This window comes from Kogia breviceps, chromosome X (assembly GCF_026419965.1).
Source record: "Kogia breviceps isolate mKogBre1 chromosome X, mKogBre1 haplotype 1, whole genome shotgun sequence".
Taxonomy (NCBI): domain Eukaryota; kingdom Metazoa; phylum Chordata; class Mammalia; order Artiodactyla; family Physeteridae; genus Kogia; species Kogia breviceps.
In genome coordinates, this window is record NC_081330.1 from 92,262,063 (window position 1) to 92,280,793 (window position 18,731).

Here is an 18,731-nt window from a genome sequence, read left to right on the forward strand (position 1 = left end):
TTGTTTTTCATAGAGCTGTATTGTGGCATATAATAATAGGTACTCTATATAAATTAAATTAAAAATAAAGCTCCAGCAGGTTGCACAGGTTGGCTGTTAATAAATATATCTCTGGGTAATTGTGCCCCAAGACCAGCTCATGACCACGCTCCCTCATCCAGAGAATTATACAAAAATAAATACAGGCTTGGGGGGGTGGGATGGGAAGGGAGGACATGCCCAGTTCCATTCTGAAAGTTCTCACTCACACCATCCACCCATGCTCTTTCTCTCCACTGGTATCACCGCAGGGAGTCCCATGCTAACTGGAGAGATAAGGGACAGGAAGGCCTCTCTCCAGTCAAGCATTCTCAGAAGCAAAGGACCCTTCGCTGTACAGGCCATACATCCCATCTGAACCCTCTGGGGGGAGGGGCTACCCCTCCCCAGAGAGGGGGAAGCCTGTTATTGCTGATCTCACAAACAGCTCCTACGAGAACCAGGCCAGAGAGAGGCACAGCGCAAGCACCAGGAGGGACATACCACTGTTCAGAGCCACAGGGACAACCACCAGCCCAGCCAGGACCCCCAGAGTCTGGGTCAAGGGCCCCCAGAGCTGGGGAGGCAATACACACACACTCTCTGCAGGGGCTGCTAGGGTAGGAGACCTCTTTGGGGGCTCAAGGCTTGAGCCTGAACCCTCTTCATCCTGGGAGCTCACATGGGGCCTGGTCGGAATGGAAGGACAGACTTCAGCCCCCAAGGAACCAAGGAGGGGGAGATCTTGCCCCTGCAGGACTGGAGCAGCTGGCTCCTTGCCGGATATAGAAACCGATCTGTCTGCCAACTCAGTGGTAAACTCCATCTGGACTTCTGTCCCCCCTGGTGACCCAGTCACCCCAGCTATCACCCTATTCACATGCAAAGAGTCAGAGTCCTTGCCCATCCCCTTCTCTGGAGCCCCAGTGAACTGACCTTCCATACTCAGAACCACAGGGCTGTTACATCCTGAGCCTTCTGCCCACGGGAGCCACACATCTCCCATAGTGGCTACCACGGGATGGGCCCCAGAGAGGATTTCCGGAGGCGATTCCTTGGGGGTGTCCCCTTCTGGGCTGGAGGGTATGATGGAGAGCCCCTCTTCCCCCTCCCCCTCCTCATCAGGGTCCTCGGTGTCCTTGATGAGCTCCACACCACGCCCCAGCCTGGCATAGTGCAGCGTGATCTCCTCAGCCAGGGCACTGTTCAGGGCCCGCTCGGGGCCAGGCCACTTCAAGATCAGGTCGCGGTCCGTGAGTATGCCCAGGGGATGGCTGGGAGATACCCCCCCATCTGTGGGGCCCTCCCCACCACCTCCTGCCCCACCAGCAGCCACGGCAGCCCGCAGGCGGCTCAGGTGGGACAGGTAGAGCTGCTCCAGCTCCTGGTCAATGGTGTCCTCGCCAAGCAGCTCCTCCAACCCACTCACGACCTCCAGACCCCCGGGGGGCTCATCCATGATAGCTCCCACTATGGGGTCCTTTCGGCCCCTTCCATTCTCTCTGGATACTTCCCACGTGGCCTCCACCTGTCGCTGGCTGGGTTCCAGGAAAGGCCCAGCTGCCCCCTCGCTTGCATCGGGCCCCGAGGCCTGGTCCCTGGGAGAGCCACCCAGGCCACAGAGGGAGGAAGAGAGGGGAATCCTGATGGCCGGTGCCTGGGGGACCTCTGTGAAAGCCACAGGTGGACTGCTTCTGGGGACATCACCTTCCTCTGAGGGTTTGCCAGTCACTGTAACTTCAGAAACCTGGAGCCATAGGGGGAGGGGGGAGGGAGGGGAGAAAAAGGGAAGGGAATGAAGAAGAGAAAGGGATGGGACAAGCAGAGACAGTGAGAACTGGTGACAGCCCACATCCAGCCCCACAGGTGTTTCCAAGTGAAAACTCCGTAAAGAACTATAATTTTCTTAACTCCAAAGACTATGTCTACATTAAAATAACAAAATTAGGTGGAATAAAAGGGGGCTTCCTGTAGATCATAAAGCTGAGGAATTCAGTGGGCACCAATATCTGGTGAATGACTATCAGTAACTACTGTTGGTTGACCTCCAAAACATATCCAGAATATCCATATGAATTCATGTATTTTCTCTTTAAAAAAATTTATTTCCTAGCTCTGTCTTTTGACAAGGCCTAGAAACAATGACCAATCTAGTAGCAACAAGCACATCTAGCACCCAGATCTTGGTTTCTAAATACCATTCTCCACTGAAAGGAATCAGGGCTTCTGAAATAAATGACTGTTTCCAGGTTCTGAGCAGGAAAAGTACAAGATGAAGCTGGGACATATTGACATACCAGAATGTGAGAAAGTGCTCAAAGAATGTTGGGGATGTATCAAAAGAACTCTACAGCCAATGAAAATAAGCTCCCACTGGCCAGAGACAATTCAATTTAAGTTGCAAAATAAATAAATAGGTGCAATGGGTTGAAACTCATCAAATATGTTTAAAATTCATGAGTTATTAATGCCACCCCAAAACTTAAATCCCTTAATTGGTCACCTTTGGAGAAGTTCATTTCTTCTGAAAACTGGTAAATAAAAGGGAAGTTTTTAAGTATTTATCCAGTTTTTTCTATGCAAACTATATACCCTCAGGGCATATATGCTCAAGGTAGCCAAATAGTTGATGTGAGAAAGTTTTTCTTTAGAGAAGAATTCCAGCTAATAAATAAAATGGAAATAGAATTAAGTAGAATCAATTCTATTTTAATTAATTTAATAATAACAGGTTAGGGGCTTCCCTGGTGGCGCAGTGGTTGAGAATCCGCCTGCCGATGCAGGAGACACGGGTTCGTGCCCTGGTCCGGGAAGATCCCACATGCCGCGGAGTAACTAGGCCCGTGAGCCATGGCCGCTAGGCCTGCGCGTCCGGAGCCTGTGCTCCGCAACGGGAGAGGCCACAACAGTGAGAGGCCCGCATACCGCAAAAAAAAAAAAAATAATAATAATAATAATAATAATAACAGGTTATATTTAATAAAATAGTTTAATAAATTAAATTAGTTAAATTTAATACTAGATCAAATTAATTAAATAGAAAAAATTAATAAAAATGGAGTAAAAATGTGTTTCCACATGGATGCAATCAGCCAAATCCAGACTGTGGGAAACTCTATAGGACAAACAAGGCTTCTTCAACAAACAAATTTCAAGAAAAGTGAGACAGATTTAAAAATCTAAAAAGACCCATCAACCAAATACAACGTATTGACCTTGTTTGGACCCTAAAACACTTATGAGACAAGGACATTTGAACACTGACCAAATATTTGATGATCCTAAGGAATTACTATTAATTTTCTGAGGGGTAATGTGGCATTGTGGGGTTATTTTTAAGAGTGCTTAATTTTCTGAAATACAAACCAAAGTATTCATGGATGACATAAAGTCTGGATTTTTTTCCAAAATAATTCCATAGGGAAGGTGAGAGGAGAGGGTGGGGTATAGAAAAAAGTAGGAATGGACGTCTTGAAATTTGTTGAAGCTGGGTGATGAGTATGTGGGTTCATTATGCTGGTTTCTTTACTTTTATTATTTATCATTATTATTATTATTTTTGGACACTCGCATGGCATGTGGGATCTTAGTTCCCCGACCAGGGATCAAACCCGTGCCCTGTACAGTGGAAGCGCGGAGTCTTAACCACTGGACTGCCAGGGAATTCCCAGTTTCTTTACTTTTATGTGTTTGAAAATCTTTATTAATAAAAAGTTAAAACACACACACACACTTATATCTCTAGAATCTCTCTATCTCCCCTGCCAGCACCAGCATCGCTCCCCTGGACCACTGCAGTGGCCTCCTCCTCAGGGTCCCCCAGCTTCCACCCTCAACCCTGTAGTCTATTTTCCTCGCAGCAGCCAGAGGAAGCCTGTTAAATCCTAAGTCAGATCATGGCCCTCGTCTGCTCAAGACCCTCCTGCGGCTCCCCTGTCATTCGGAGTAAAAGCCAGAGTCCTCTCCATGGCCCGTGAGGCCCCTTGCGATCTGTGCCTCCACCTCTCCCACCTCACCTCCTGCCGCTCCCCCTCACTCACTCTGCTGTCCCTCACACATATTAGCCATGGCCCCACCTTGGGGACTTTGCACTTGCCTGAGATGTTCTTCCCTTACCTTAGTTATCCACATGCCTCACTATTCCACTTTCTTCAGATCTTCTCTCAAATCTCACTGACCACCAAGGCCTTCCCTGGCCACCCAATCTGAAGTTGCAAACGTCTTCCCTCCCACAACCCCCCATCCACACATTCTCTCTCTCTCTCTCTCTCTCTCTCTCTCTCTCTCTCTCTCTCTCTCTCTCTCTCTCTCTCTCTCTCTCTCTCTCTCTCTCTCTCTCTCTCTCTCCTTATCCCTTTATTTCTTTTGTCCTTAGCACTCATCATCATCTAAAATACCATATATTTTAACTACTATTTTGTTTTATTATGTCTCACTCCACTAAAATGTAAGTGAGCCCCATGAAGACAGTGTTTGGGTCATTACTGTATTACCAGTGTCCCTAAGTCCTTGGCACAGAGCAAGCACTCAATAAATATTTGCTAAACTAACAAATGACATTTCTATAAGCCCAGGCGAATAACTGCATTCTACCCTTCTGCCACCAAGTTCTGATTTGGGGGGCCACCCCCAACCTAGGGCAGACCCAGGGCAAGTCAGCCCCACCACCCAGCCTCCCGTCAGGCTGTCCATCCAGAGGCTGCCAGGCCTGCTTACCTGAAGTGTCATCTGGGGCCACGGACGGAGAGGCGTGGGGGCCACCAAGGGACCCACTGACTCCTGGACATCAGGACGCTCTGCTGGAAAGAGGAGGACAGCGTCGGGGCCAGGCAAGGGTATAAACAAGCCTGGTTTGGTTAAGAAAATATACTCTTCTAGCCAACTGGAAGCTTTGCCTCTGAAGCTTTCTGTGACAGTCTAAGGCAGAAGGTGCCTCTTAATTTGTGGAGAAAGAAAAGGGGAGGAAGAAAGAAATGGTAACTATAAGCTAAAAGTCCCCAGCCTGCCAATTGCTTACCCACAGCAGGGGTATTATCGTCCGCACTCTTCATCCTCAGCTCCTCCTCGTTAGGCCTGTGGGGCGGAGGAGAGAATGCATGGATCTGATGCCCTGAAAGGCCGGTTCTGCCACCTACCGGCACCTTCTGAGCCTCTCTCCTGGCCCACCCTCACCTGACAGCTGCTGTTCTCTTCTGTGGCCTCTTTCTATCCTCTAGTCATAAAGTCCTACACACTCACTGTAGAAAATTGACGAAATACAGGAAAGCGTAAGGAAGCAGGAGAAAAGTCACACATCAGCCAGAGGCAACCACCGTTACCATTTTGGAAAATTTCATTCCACACATTCTGTGAATCGTTTAGATTCTGCGGGCATAATTTTGCAGCTGGCTTTGTCCATTTAACAGTAAGAAGCAGCATTACACTTTCGTAAACATTTGAAATGGCTGCTTACTACCCCTATCACATGGGCTGACCTTAATGTACATAGCCATTCCCTTCCTACTAGGCAGCTAGGTTGTTTCCTTCATCTTGCTCCCACAAAGCAGACTTTGGCAGACATCATTGGGCATAGCTTAATGAACATTTTGGATCATGTCTTTAGAGTATACTTCTGGCTGTGGAGAAAACCATCTTTTCCAAGAAAGGGCAAGCGAGGGCTGTGGGGCACAGGAAATGGCAAAGGGAAGGAAGGAAGCAACTGGAGAATGGGAAGGAGGTCAGCAGAAAAGGCAGTAACCTGAGACCACAGAGGCCAAGGTCCCTCCGCCAACCCTCCACCCATCACCATATCAGCCTGGCAGGGCACTCAACCTCCCTGAACCTCACCCTCCTCACCTTAAAACGGAGCACAGGGGAGCCAGGATGTGTACACCAAGCACAGGGCAGTCGAGGGAAATGAGGACATCAAGCCAGACACCAGGGCCTGGCACAGAGTAGGGGCTGAATCAAGCATAGATATTTGTTGGTCTTGTTCCTCATCTGCCAGGCAAGTCAGACCCCAAGGTCTGAGTGGCGCAAACCAAGGGTATTTCAGCCAGTCCCTGCCAGGGGTGAGGGCATGAGGATCATGGAGAAATCGCTGTTCTCATTCTCACCAATGAGTATCAACTTCTTACAAATTAAGGCAAATGAGGGAACCATTAACTAAAACACATGCGGAGACCTGAGAAGAGCTGAGGCAATAGCTCAGCCCTTTTTTCTTCCTCAGAAGTAACAGGATGATGTTGACATTTCTGGAAGTGGTTGCAACTTTTTTGAAAATACATCATCAGTTACCTTCACAATTACCTACAGAAACAGAATATCAACTCGCTGACCTGAATATAGTGCTTACTATGGTACTTCTTAGCATAGCTTAACATATATTCATTTAATTCTCATGAGAACCCTATGAGATAGGTACTTTTACTCTTTTGAAGTAGTCAGTTTTATTATCCTCATCTTACAGATGGTGAAACAGAAGCCAAGTAAATGGCTCAAGGTCAATGCAGCAAAGATCGAAACCCAGGTCATTCAGCTCCTAAGTCTGTGCTCCCAACCAACAAAACTGCTGCTTCTTGGATGAGGGAGGCTGGGGTCTTACCACAGCCCCATCTCCAATCCTTTCCAGGGCAGATAGAAAGAGGCAGCAATAATGGACAAGATCCCTCCCTCCACCTTCATTCAAGCTTTGCTTTTGATCTGCCTTTTGCCCACACTCTCATTCCCAGTTTCCCTGCCTTCAGGGGACATGTGGCTAGGAGACCACCAAACACAGAAATGGCTGCAAGAACTGGTTTTTATTAGCACCCTTGGGGAGGAAGCTTGAACCATGTACACGGATCTAGAGTCTGGAAGATCCGGAAGGGACCATCTGGTTTTCTCCACAGACTAGGGCTCACACATCACATCAGAGGTATTTGAGTCAGAAGACTACAGGGCATGAAGTAGGTGACTCCAGGAGCCCAGCCATCAATTCCTGCACTTCACGGATGAGAAAGGGGGTTTCGGAGCAAATTGGCTTGGTTCTGCACCAGTCCCCTTAGTAGGTCAAAAATCCAGGTCTTTGGATTTGTGGCCCAACACAATTTCTGCTGACTTCTTTTGCTGGTGTAGTCCTTCATTAGAGAAAATGTCATCTTCCTAGGGTCTTCTAAAGCAAGCATCGTCAAGACCCACAAACAAACAGAGAGGCAGCCCTCCTCCCAGGGCAGGGCTAGGCAAGCCTTCCCCTGCCATCTGGCCCAGGGCAGGTGCATGACAACCAGGCTTCTAAAAGCCACTCCAGAGTCCTAGATGTACATGAGAGAGAAGAGAGGGGAACTCAGGATGCAGCCAACCAGCAGGAAAAGAACTTCATGGTCCATTTGAAGGAAAAAGAGAGAGAAGAAAAACAAATACAAAACAAATCCTTCAGCCCCCAGAACATCTCTTCCAAAGCTGGGGAGGGTGAGAAGAGGGGGAACATCCAAAAATCACGTCAAGCAATTCAGCCAATCCCCAAATCCACGAAGTCAGCAGAAGTACACAGGTCACTCTCCTTACTTCCAAAGTCAGAGACATGAAAGCAGGAGGCACAGCACCTATTGTTCACCTCCTCCACCGTGGGCCCTTTACATTGATACACCAAGTCACCTCTCACATCTATCCTTCAAAGCAACACCCTTCCCTTTGCAGAAACTGTTCCCAAATGCAGAAACTGAGGCTCAAGGAACAGTAGCTACACCGACTAACTACTAACTACACACCACACTGATAACATCCAAAGAGGGTTCCATTTTGAAGACAGTGTGCGAAACTGTGGGCTTAAAAAAAAAGAACACTAAATATCCTTGAACTGTCTTTCACAGTAAATATTCGGAGGCAACTATGACTTTAATCAAAAGGAGGATAGTGAAAGAAATGGAGTACAAATGTATACTGACTCACTAATCAGTAACAGAGAAGAGGGGTTCTTAGAAAAATGGGGAGGGAGATTAAGAACAAAACTGTACCTCCCGTATGCTTGCTAATTTTCGAGAAGGAAACTTGCTCTTTTGGCACCAACCCCACACACGCCACGTGGTATTGCCTCAAGGGCAGTGGGCAGTCACGAGCTGGAGCACAGACCAGGGGGCATCTTGGGCACTCATCCTCTGGGTGCTCTCGCGAGAACTAGTCAAGACAGTGTAGTCTAGGATGGACTGTGTCAGGCCTGCATGCCTGTCTCCTGGGCGTGAAAAGTCTTCCTGCCATCAGGAGACTCAATGGCCTCTGACCTCAGACGGCACCCAGGGAGACCAGGGGTTGATAATTCAGAAAGAGGTGCTGTGGGCCCCAGCCTAGGCCAGCCAAGACAGAACAAAAAAGTCAATCACCACAGTCAGAGAGTGAGTGAGCAAGTGAGGGCTGACAACCTCTGTGGAGAAGAGCAAAGCAGACTTTCAGAGCAGTCACATCACTGCCACCACCACCCAAGTCCTCTGAGAGCACCCCCAACACTCGTGTTTTCAAAGAACCTGGCCAGCCCAAAGTGGGTCATGCGCTGAAACCCAAAGGGAAACTCAGCAGACCCCAGCTCTCATGCAATCAGCCTGAAGATAATGCTGACTCTCCGAGGGGACACGTGGCTTCGGAAATCTGCCCGAGATACTTGGAATCCGTTACCCTGAGCCAACTGCTTTCTGAAAACAACAGGGTTTGAAGGAGGCTGTGAAAGCCACCAAGTTATGTGGGGTACTGTTCTGTCTTCCCCAGCTAGTCTGTGTCAGTGTCAGTTCTGGAACTTATGGACAATCCAGTAGGGCGGAGGGAGGAAGCTGAGCAGTTTGTTGTGCTGAGCTTCTGCTACAGCAATGACTTCATTCGTTTGGCCATGACCCAAGGTAAGAAATACATTTTACATCATAACCCAGCACACACCCATATATACATATCTCTGAAAACCAGTTGTTCTTTGAATGAGAGAACACTTACCTTTACTACATGTTGTGATGCACTCATTATTTTCTATGCTATTTTTTTAATGTTTGTTGGAATCCAGTAAATTTATTTCACATCTTAATAAAGGGTCATGACATGTAGTTTTGAATAACCCCAGCTCTGCCACCTACCAGCTGTGTGACCTGGAGCAAGTTACTTAACCTCTCTGTGCCTCCGTTTCCTCATCTGTGAAGAGGGTATAATAGTAATACTTACCTCAGAGAGCTGTTAGGTAGATTGAGGAAATATTTGAAAGTCACCTTTAAAGTGCTTAACAAACAGTACTCCACTCCAAATTCCCACTGAGAGAAACTGAGGCTCTGAAGAGGAAAGCAACTTGCCCAGCATTGCCCAGCTGGTAAGACACATCACCCAGCCTGGCACAGCAGTTGAGAACTGGGGCACCAGCGCAGGAGCACCCAGCTCAGATTCCGGCTGTGCTGCTTTCATAACACGTGGCCTCAGGCCCACATCCTCGACCATGATGCCCTATCAGTTTTCCGTGGAATAAAAGAGGATCACTTTCACACTAAAATCCTCACTCCAGACAACTAAGATGACCCCTGGCCCATCCTGTTTCGACTTTGATTGTTCTGATTTCCCAACTGCCAACTCAGATAGCAAGTTGGGTTCCCATCCATTCGGCTACAGGTACACCTAAAAATCATTGAGGACTTACTGAGGGCATCAGCCCAGGGACAGACTCTGGAGACACAATGGTGAGCAAACCCGACTAGGAAGCTTACAATTTAGCGTGCAGGAAGACATCAAAAAAAGATACTCACACTCATTCTTTCAACAAACATTTATTGAGACCTGTTAAGTGCCAGGCACCATGGCAGGCCCTGTGGGAATACAGTGGTGAACAAAAGCAGACCATGTCCCTACCCCTCACGGAGCTTACAGTCTAGCAGGGCAGAGAGGGTCATCCGATAATCCCCTAATGAAGGTCTAACTACAAACTGAGGTCAGGGCCTTCAGAAAAGGAAAGAATGCCCTAGAACAAGGGGCCTTGGCCCAGACTACAGGGTCAGGGAGGGCTTAAGATGCTTAGAAGGAAAATGAGCAATGGAGGGGTCAGCAAGTGAGGGGCTGCTGAGGACACTATGGAGGAGGTGATGGAGTCAATCTTGAACAAGGGGAGTTTGAGGCATCTTTGGGACATCAGCCAAGTAGAGATACTGAGTTTGTATGTATGAGGCTGAAGGAAAGAGTAGGGAGAAAGAGAAGAACCAGAGTTCAGAGGAAAAGCAGCAGAGGGTGGTCCGATGGCAAGGGAAGAAAGTGTTTTAAATAGGAGTGTTCAACCACTTCAAGAAGAACACCAAAAAACCACCTATGGAATCTGTCAGATGCAGGGGCAGAAGTGAGTGAAGTGTAGGCAACTCTTTAGAGGGGGGTCGACAGTGAAGGGGAGAAGGGTGATTGGGTGCTGGCCAGGAGCAGTGGGGACCGAGGTGGGGTCAAAGGACAGATTTCTAAGACAGCAGAGACACTGGCATGTATAAAGGCCAATAGAGAGGTTCAAGCAAGGAGGGCAGTGAAAAGCTGCCAGGAGAGAAAAGGTAACTGATGTCAGGTTCTGGAGCAAATGGCAGAAAAATGGAACCCAGAGCACAAGTGGGGAGACTGGCCTGAGGAAGGAAAAGGGCCCCCCTCCTCCCCTGTAACACAAAGGAGGGAAATCAGTTTTGCAGGCTTGGGGGCTACAAGTTGTGGGGAGTTCCATTCTTATGGTTTCTACTTGTTTTTTTGAAGCAGGAAGTCTGAAGGTAAAGAACGTTTGAAAGTCACCTCAGGGACAAGACAAGAGTGGATCAGAATAAAACAGTAGGACTGCCAGGCAGGGTGGAAAATGATCCTGGATTTGTGGCAATGCTCATCTCCTCTGTTCTATGACATTCTCTAACAGGGCTTGCCTGCTTGGCTGGTCAGTTGCTATAAAAAGACCTGGGCCTGAGGTGGTTGGGATGGACAGGCTTCCAGGAGGAAGCACTCTTAGAACTGAAGGATCAAAATGAGACGGCAGTGGGCACCGGACCAACATTCCTGATGAGGAAAACAGCATGGACAAAGGCCCTGAGGCAGGAAGTGGCAAAGCACCTTGGAAAGACCACAGTGACAGAAGCTCAGAAGGCAGAGGATGGCATGAAGTGAGACTAGCTGCCCTGGAGGCCAGACTGGGGGAGAGGTCATGGGGTGCTCAAAAGCCATGCTGCAGCTTTCTTGGTCTTTATTTTTAAGAGGAATAGGACACCTCCCAAGGGTGTTAAGCCAAGGCAGACCTGGAGGGCTCTCCTCCCCAAACCAGCCCTGGGATTTTGGACTCTGGGAGCCTCAGTTTGCTCATCCAGAAAAGAGGGATCGAAACCATCTATCTCACAGGGAATGTTGAAAGGATTAGATGAGACTGTACACGCAAATACTCCACAGGGTCTCTGCCAGGTCTTGTACAACAAACCCTCCATCCCTGCCCCTCCCACCCAGTTCCACCACGGGCCCTTTGACATCTGAGAATCAGTCTGCAGCTTTGGCCCTGTTTGAACCTAGCACTGTGCCCAGCACATGGTAGGCCCTCAATAAATGCTTGTTGATGGATCAGCTCTAAGCCTAAGGGTTATCAAAAGCCTGGGCCAGCAACTCAAGGAATGCAGCCATTTCAGTTTCTGAGCTGTATCCCGAGGGCTAGCACAGACTTCTCCCGTGTCCCCACGTGACGTGGCTGTGCTGGTGCACAGTGGACCTGCAGGCAACACTTCCCTTCCTGAATGGGAAGGCCTCTACAACAGGGCTCCCGCAGGTTGAGGCTATCCCTTAAGATCCTCTACCACCTCCCAGAAGGGCTGGGTCGCAGGGAGCGGCTGTTCTCCAACAGCACTCCAAGTCACCGGCAGCACGCAGGTTTTAAAACAATAATAAGTTGAAATGTACTCGCCAAGAAAGCCACCGACCTACAAAGAAAATCTTATCGCTGATCTTGCAATGAGCACCAACCTCCCCTTTGCAAGAACTGAGATCAAGATAAAGAAGCTATCAAAAAGCCATCTGCCCACTTAAAATAATATCACAAGTCATGTTAGGAACCACAGACCTGGGGCCAGATACCAAAACAATTGTCTGAACGGGCTGCTTCAATTTCTCCTTAAAACCACCCATGTATTTTAAAAGAAAAACACCCTCTCCACCCACCTTGGCCCTGCAAGCTTTTGATTTCTCTGTTCCCTTCCTTTCACACTCTAAAATGACCAAACTGTTACCCAAACTGTCACGTCTTAGAGACAAGGCTCCCACGACAGCCAGCTGGAATGACGACTCAGGAAAAGTGACAGAAATTAAGGCGAGGGGCACTGGAATGGCTGGATATCTTGATCTGGGTGATGGTTTCACAAGGGCATACATATGTAAAAATCTATTGAGCTTCACACTTAAGATCAATAAAGAGAAAAAAACAAGCTAGAAGGAAAGCAAGACATGCTAGGAACATGGGAACACCTGGAGCGAAATGCAGAATTTGCCCTGAATCCTATCAGGCCTTCAAGAGGAACAGTAGTTTTTTTAAAAACGTCCCTACCACCTCCTCCCTGGTCCTATCACTCACTAGCTGAGTGTATTTGAACAAGCTGGCTCACTTCTCTGAGCTACCTCAGTTTCCCCCTCTAGTAAATGGGCATAACCATAGCACCTATACCACACAGCATGCACAGCGGGACTCAGGAGAGAACAAACTTGAAGCTCTCAACACAGAGATCAGTAAATGTTGGCCACTGTTAATCTTTCAAAGCTACCACCATGCTTCAGTTACCTTGCCCATGCTTGCTGCGTCCAATCCAAGCATACAAATTGACTGTCATTCCCCTTTAGCAGATGAGAAAATGGAGACTCACAGATGAAGAAACTGAGGCAAGGCTACACAGCTGGTGATGGACAGAGCAGAGTTTGGGAGGGGAATCCAAGGAACTATCTGTGATTTCCTAAGCATTAATACTGACACCTATACGGCACTACTAAGAGCCAGGCTTGGTTCTGAGTGCTCTTACTCATCTCCTGTGAAGTAGCTGCAATAATTCTCTCTGCTTTACAGATGAGGGTACTGAGGCACAGTGTGGTTAAATGAGTTGGCCAAGATCATAAGGCTAACAGATGACAGGACTGGGATTTGAACCCAGGCACTGATGTCAGAATCCACACTCTTACGCCTGTAAGGAAAGCCATGCTGCCTACCCTGCTCAGATAGTCTCAGGTTACTGTTACCAACACAGGTTGGTAAGTAGGTACTTGTCAGCTTGCTCACTTACCCAGGCACATCTGCCCACCAGCCCCAAGCTAGACCTTTCTGAATCACTCACAGCCTAAGGCCCTTCCAGGATCACAATCTTGCTGCAGCCAGAGGCTTCTGATCAAGCATATACAAGGTCCAAACAGCATTTTCCCATTCCCATTTCCAGTCCTCCCAGGAGCAGGGAAATGTATGCATTTCCCACACGTGCTTGGAGAATCTACTTATCCCAGGTTAGACTTAGGTTATTGCCCCCAAAATCAGGCCTAGCTGCTACTATTGAAGAACTCATGGCTTGATAGGGAAAACCTATGAGGATCTTGTATCAGGGGCTTCTGGCGTTACGTGGCTCCTTCTCCCAGGCCCTGAATGGTCACAGGTTGTACAGCAAAAACAAAGGTAAAGAGCTTCCAGTCCAGGCCCATCTGGTTCTGCCTCTGCCAGAGCCACTGCTTCCTGTGAAAGCAGGGGCTCAGCCCCTCAACTCCACAGGAGATGTCAGACTAAATTAGAGCAAAACAGTAGAGTGCACAGGCTTCAAGGTCAGACATGGCCAAACTGGAAAAGCCAGGAGCCATCACTTCCTCAACCAGTTTCTCCCTCTAGAACCCTCGCTTCCTGCTCCGTCAAATGGGGATCAAATTCCCTGCCTCCCACTGGTAAGGACCTTGGTCCACACTACCATATCACTGCAGTTCTCTCCGCTCCAGCACACTACCCTTCATTCTCACCAGATTCAGTCCCACCTCAGGAACTTTGCACTTGCTGTTCTCCCTCCCTAGAACACCTCTGCTCCCATTATGTGTGCAAGACTATTCCTCTTTATCATTCAAGGCTCAGTTTAAACAGCACCACCTCAGAAAGTCCTCCTTGTTCCCTTTTCTACAAACTCTCTCCCTCCCCATATCTGTGCATAACTCTTCTTATCAGCATCCAGGACTCACTTTCTCAAAGGCCTTCCCCAAACACCCTACCTAAAGCAGCTATTCCCTCCAAACTGTCTCCTTACTCTATTTCACTTCCCTCTCAGCAGCTAAACTTATTCGTCTGTATCTTATCCACCTGCTGGTTTTTTCAAACTGTCTCTCATAAAAGCCTGTATGCTCCTTGAGGGCAGGTAAGATGTCTGTCTTGTTCAGGGCTTTACAGTGCAATTCAATAAATGAATGAAACCCCAGTAATTAAAACACAGCCTAGCACATGTTTGGTCTCCATTACTCTTTGACCGACTGACTGAATGCGCCCTCCTCCCTGTCCTGAAGAGCAGGCCTCAGGGGCTCCTGGGTTGGAATGCTTGTCCTCCATCCTAAACACTGCCCTGCGTTGGCGGAGGTGGCGCTGGCAGACATTACCTGCGCCTCACCGGCTTCATGCAGCTCTTCAGCTGCCTGGCCTCAGCCTCCACGGGACCCTGGCACTCGGGCTGTGGCTCCAGCTGCTGCAGCTGCTGCTGCTGGGGCAGCCCTTCGGCATCAGTGGGTGTGGGAGCGGGTGCAATCCGGAGCAGGACTGTGTAGTTGCGGCCGTGGTTGTTGGCCCAGAAAGTGCCCTCGGGGGTCTCATAGCGCACCACGAAGTCCAGGCGCGCCCCATCGCCCGCACCCTCAGCAAAGGGCAGCTGGAAGGCAAAGCGGTCGGTGCGGCCGCCGTCGTCGGGCGAGGAGGCGGGCGCCTGGCTGGGGCCCAAGCCAAGGCCCAGATCCAGGATGGGATCTCCTGCTCCTGGTCCTCCCGCTCCTGCCCCTGGCGGGCTGCGCGGGACGTAGCGCGCTGGGTGGTCGCAGAAGGAAGCCCAGCCGTCGTGTGAGGCCCGCACGTGCACCGCCTTCTCAAAGGAGCGGTTCAGCACGCGGACCAACCCGCGCAGCACCGGTGGGCGCCCCCCAGGCACCCACACCCCGGCACCCCCGGGGACCGCTCCGGGAGGCGGCAGCAGTGCCTCCAGCTCCACCATGACGCGCCCCAAGCGCTCCAGACGACCCGGCGCGGGCGGCAGCGAAAATGTGGGCACCAGGTAAAACCCCCCGCCAGCGGGAACGGGGCACAGCGGCGAGGGCTCGGGGCAAGCCTCCTCTTCCTCCTCCCCTTCATCCCCATCCTCGCCATCGTCGTCCTCGTCAGCCCCGCCGCCGACGCCATCTTGCCCGGCCGCCACCGCCATCTTGCCCGCCCCGGGCCCGCCCCACGGCCGGTAGCGGCGCAGCTGCGCCAGCGGCAGCCCCAGGGCCTCATCGGCGAACAGCACCCTCCGCGGGGCCACCGCTGCCTCGACTGAGGTGCGGGGCTCGCCCGCGGCCGGCGAGGGGGGCGCGGGATGCCGCAGCGGGGGCTCCACAGGGGCCGTGCGCGCCATATCGGCGGCGGCGGCGGCACCGACGGCACCGGCAGCGGGACCGGCGGGGGCAGGGCCTGAAGGGGCGGGCAGCCAATGGGAAGGCCAGCGCCGGGGGGAGGGGGATACGACTCACGGTGGGGGGGGCGTAAGCGGCGAGACGACAGGTATAGCGGAGAGCCAATGGGAAGCCGCGCACTCGTGACGTAGACGGTGAAGCGAGTGCAGAGGAAGCATGCAACCAATGGGGATACCCGAGAGTGGGCGGTGTAGGAGGCGGGATGATCGGGAATCAATGGGGACGTGTGAATGGAGGGGGGGTGTGGTGTCCGGGATGAAGAGAGCAGAAGTAGGACAGCTAATGGGGAAGTGTGAGCGGGAGCGGTGTGAGAGCGGCGGGGAAAACGGAATGGCTACAGGCGATGGGGGCAGCAGGGAGCGAACGGAGGGGCCGGAACAGGAGATCCGTGGGTTGCGTAGGTAGTGGGACGGAAGGTAGAGACAGCGAACAGCCAATGGGGAGCCGTGCACCGGTGACGTAGAGGAGGGATGACGATAATGGCTGCAGCGAACCAATGGGGAGTCTTATGAGTGTGCACTACGCCTTCAAGAGGCGGTGCCAGGGAGGAACTAGCCAATAAGGAGACTAAAAGGTGACCAAGAGGCGGTATGTGAGCGGCCTCGGAGGCGGGACTGGAGAGGAAGAACCAATGGGGTGAGTGATGAAGGCGAGAGCAAGGAAGAGAGGTAGCAGACAGCCAATGGGGGAGTCAGAGTGAAGGCAGTTGAGACCTCAAGGGGCAGTGCAGGAACAGGATGAACCAATGGAGAAGCTAGAAAGTGTATCGGGACAGAAAGACCCGGAGGTGGGACGGGAAAGAGCAGAGCCAACAGGGATGTTGTAGCTGGTGTGAAGGAGGGGATGAACAGCCAATAAGGAGGCTAGAGGAGAGGAAAGTTCGTAGGCCGTCTGAGCTGTAGAGTGGTCGGGCCTCTGAACCGTAGAGTGCAGGCATCCCTTAGAAAGAGTATGCTTTTCATGGATGGATTTACCTTCTCCTTAACCCTCCGTGACTCCCTATTGCCCCAGGGCGATGAATGCCCAGAGCCCCTGAAGACCTAGACTGCATCCTAGTGTGAGATCTGAGAAAGCAAAACGGACTCTACTGTCGCAGTTAGTGGGTCTACCCTACCCAGCACCGAGCCTTTGCTTGAGCGGTGCCACTAGCCAAGAATGCCCCTGATTATCATCCTCAGTGTTTTCCAGGACTTGGCACCATTGTTGAATGAATGGCCAAATGAAAGATAGAGCTTTTGGGGAAGATTAGCTTTTTCTAACTCCAGCTCAGAAAACACTGAGCGTGACTATGCAGCCAGGAGTTGGTCGGGCATGTTGGCAGATATTGACAAATCAAAGCCCTGTCTTTCTTGCGGGACTCAAGCTCCACACCCCACAGTGGCCTCACCGCCCTTCTTTCTGTCCCCGGTCTCAGCTCCTACTGTTTCCTCTCCCAGGAGTGCTGCTCCTTCTTCCTCATCTAGTCGACCCCTTTCATTCCCCTTGCACTCTTCCTTTGAGATCCCACCTTCCGTTGGAACAGAATTGTAGCTTGTGTCCACTGAACAAGGCCATTAATACATTCCCCCTCCATCCTGGGAGGATTTTCTGAACACCTACTGTATGCAAGGTTCTGACTCACAGCATCCCTAGGAGGGAGGCAGTTCCCCCGGCGGGCTCCCCTCCTCAGGTCTCAGTGTCCAGGATGGGGTTATGGGCCAGGAACCAATCAGTATGTTTAGTTGCAAATAACAGGGAAAACCCCACAAAATAATATGGGCTTAAACAAGATAGAACTTTTTTTTTCCCTCACCTAAAAGTTCAAGCTGTTTAGTAGTCCAGGGACTCCTACCTGCCCACAGAGTTAGGGTGTTGTCTGTGTCCTGGTCTGGCCCCAAGACTCTCATCCTTCAACAAATCCTGTCAGCTCTCCATTCGATATATTTCCCGAATATACCCTCTCCCCACCCCCTCCACTGCCAGCACCATCATCAGTCACCTGGACCATTGCAGTAGCCTCCCTCTCACTGATCCCCTGCTTCCATCCTCACTCCTAAAGTCCATTCTAGACTCAGCAATTAGAGGGATCCTGTTAAGTCCTAAGACAGTTCACATCTCTCCTCTACTCACAACCCTCCCATGGCCTCCTACTCACTCAGAGTAAAAGCCAGAGTCCTTACCATGGGCTACAAGGTCCTGCATGGTTTACCGCCCCCCCCAGTCCCCTCTCTTACCTCACCTCCTACCCCTCTTCCTCTCACTCACGCCATTCTAACCACATTCTTACCTCCTTAGTAGACCTTGAGCAAATCGGACACACTCCCACCTCAGGACCTTTGCACTGGCTGTTTCCTCTGGAATTACTCAGATATCTACATGGCTCCCTCCCTCACCTCCTTCAAGTCTTTGTCAAAGGCCCACTTCTCTGGGGACTTTCACCAGCCTCTCTATTTAATCCTGTCCACTCTCCCCCAGAAGCCTCCCATGTGAGAGGATATAGTCCAGTACAGAGAGGAGGTGGGGACCTCTGCCCCTCTCTGCCCACCTGACCCCTCGGCCCTCATTCTGCAAGGGTCCTGGCTCTCAGCAGCAGCAGCATCACCCATCACTCTGCTTTCCTCCTTCTTTTCTGGCACTCCTCTAATGGAGCAAGTGACAGTAAGGGAGAGATGGTTTGGGGAAGATGTAGCCCACACCTTGGACCCTGAAAGAGAAAACCAGCCCCCTCTCTCAGGAGGGAACAGGTCCTGAGGCAGGGAATGAGGCCTCGGCTTCTAGAACTGACCTGGTTTATAGTTACATGGGACATGTAGGGAACGTTCAGAACCAAGTCCACAGGGAGCAAGGGGTCATTCATTAACCTTAGGGACATCCCTAAAGTTGGACTCCCTCCTGATGAGCACACTCCTCACCCCCTCTCTTGCTCCCAACCACATGCCGTATGTTTTAAGCCCCTGCTGTATGCAGGGTCCCTGCAGGCCTTCAACCTGAGACCTCACCCCACTTGGTGCCTCCCCTGCCTGCCCGGCACACACAGGCCATCTTTGGGTCTCAGACATGTCCCACCAACTCAGAAGCCTCAACCAGTGAAAGTTTTGTTTTGAACT

General features: G+C 50.7%; 2 protein-coding genes across 4 annotated transcripts in view; one reads left to right on the forward strand and one right to left on the reverse strand.

The window, feature by feature from the left end:
- On the reverse strand, positions 1-15,642 carry PPP1R3F (protein phosphatase 1 regulatory subunit 3F). Of its 2 annotated transcripts, none has more exons than XM_059050276.2 (4): positions 14,587-15,642; positions 5,036-5,091; positions 4,735-4,817; positions 1-1,765 (listed from the first exon to the last, which is right to left on the reverse strand). In XM_059050276.2, the coding sequence occupies exons 1-4, from the start codon at positions 15,585-15,587 to the stop codon at positions 470-472; spliced, it is 2,436 nt and encodes an 811-aa protein (XP_058906259.1). In that variant the 5' UTR covers positions 15,588-15,642; the 3' UTR covers positions 1-469. The 2 variants fall into 2 exon arrangements, with proteins under 2 accessions (XP_058906259.1, XP_058906260.1); XM_059050277.2 differs by having other exon boundaries at positions 4,735-4,814; positions 14,587-15,624.
- Positions 14,960-18,731, forward strand: part of FOXP3 (forkhead box P3) — a 19,575-nt gene continuing 15,803 nt past the window's right edge. Inside the window, exon 1 of one of the 2 annotated variants that reach the window (XM_067024178.1) lies at positions 14,960-15,248. The gene's annotated coding sequence lies outside the window, so the exon portion shown is untranslated. The remainder of the gene's footprint in view (positions 15,249-18,731) is intronic. The other variant, XM_067024177.1, reaches the window with a different exon arrangement.

Coding starts and splice junctions, on each gene's coding strand:
- PPP1R3F (XM_059050276.2), bottom strand. CDS start 15,587: ATGGCGCGCACGGCCCCTGTGGAGCCCCCGCTGCGGCATCCCGCGCCC. Junction 5,092..14,586: donor ATGAAGCCGGTGAGGCGCAG/GTAATGTCTGCC, acceptor TCCGCCCCACAG/GCCTAACGAGGAGGAGCTGA. Junction 4,818..5,035: donor CGATAATACCCCTGCTGTGG/GTAAGCAATTGG, acceptor TCCTCTTTCCAG/CAGAGCGTCCTGATGTCCAG.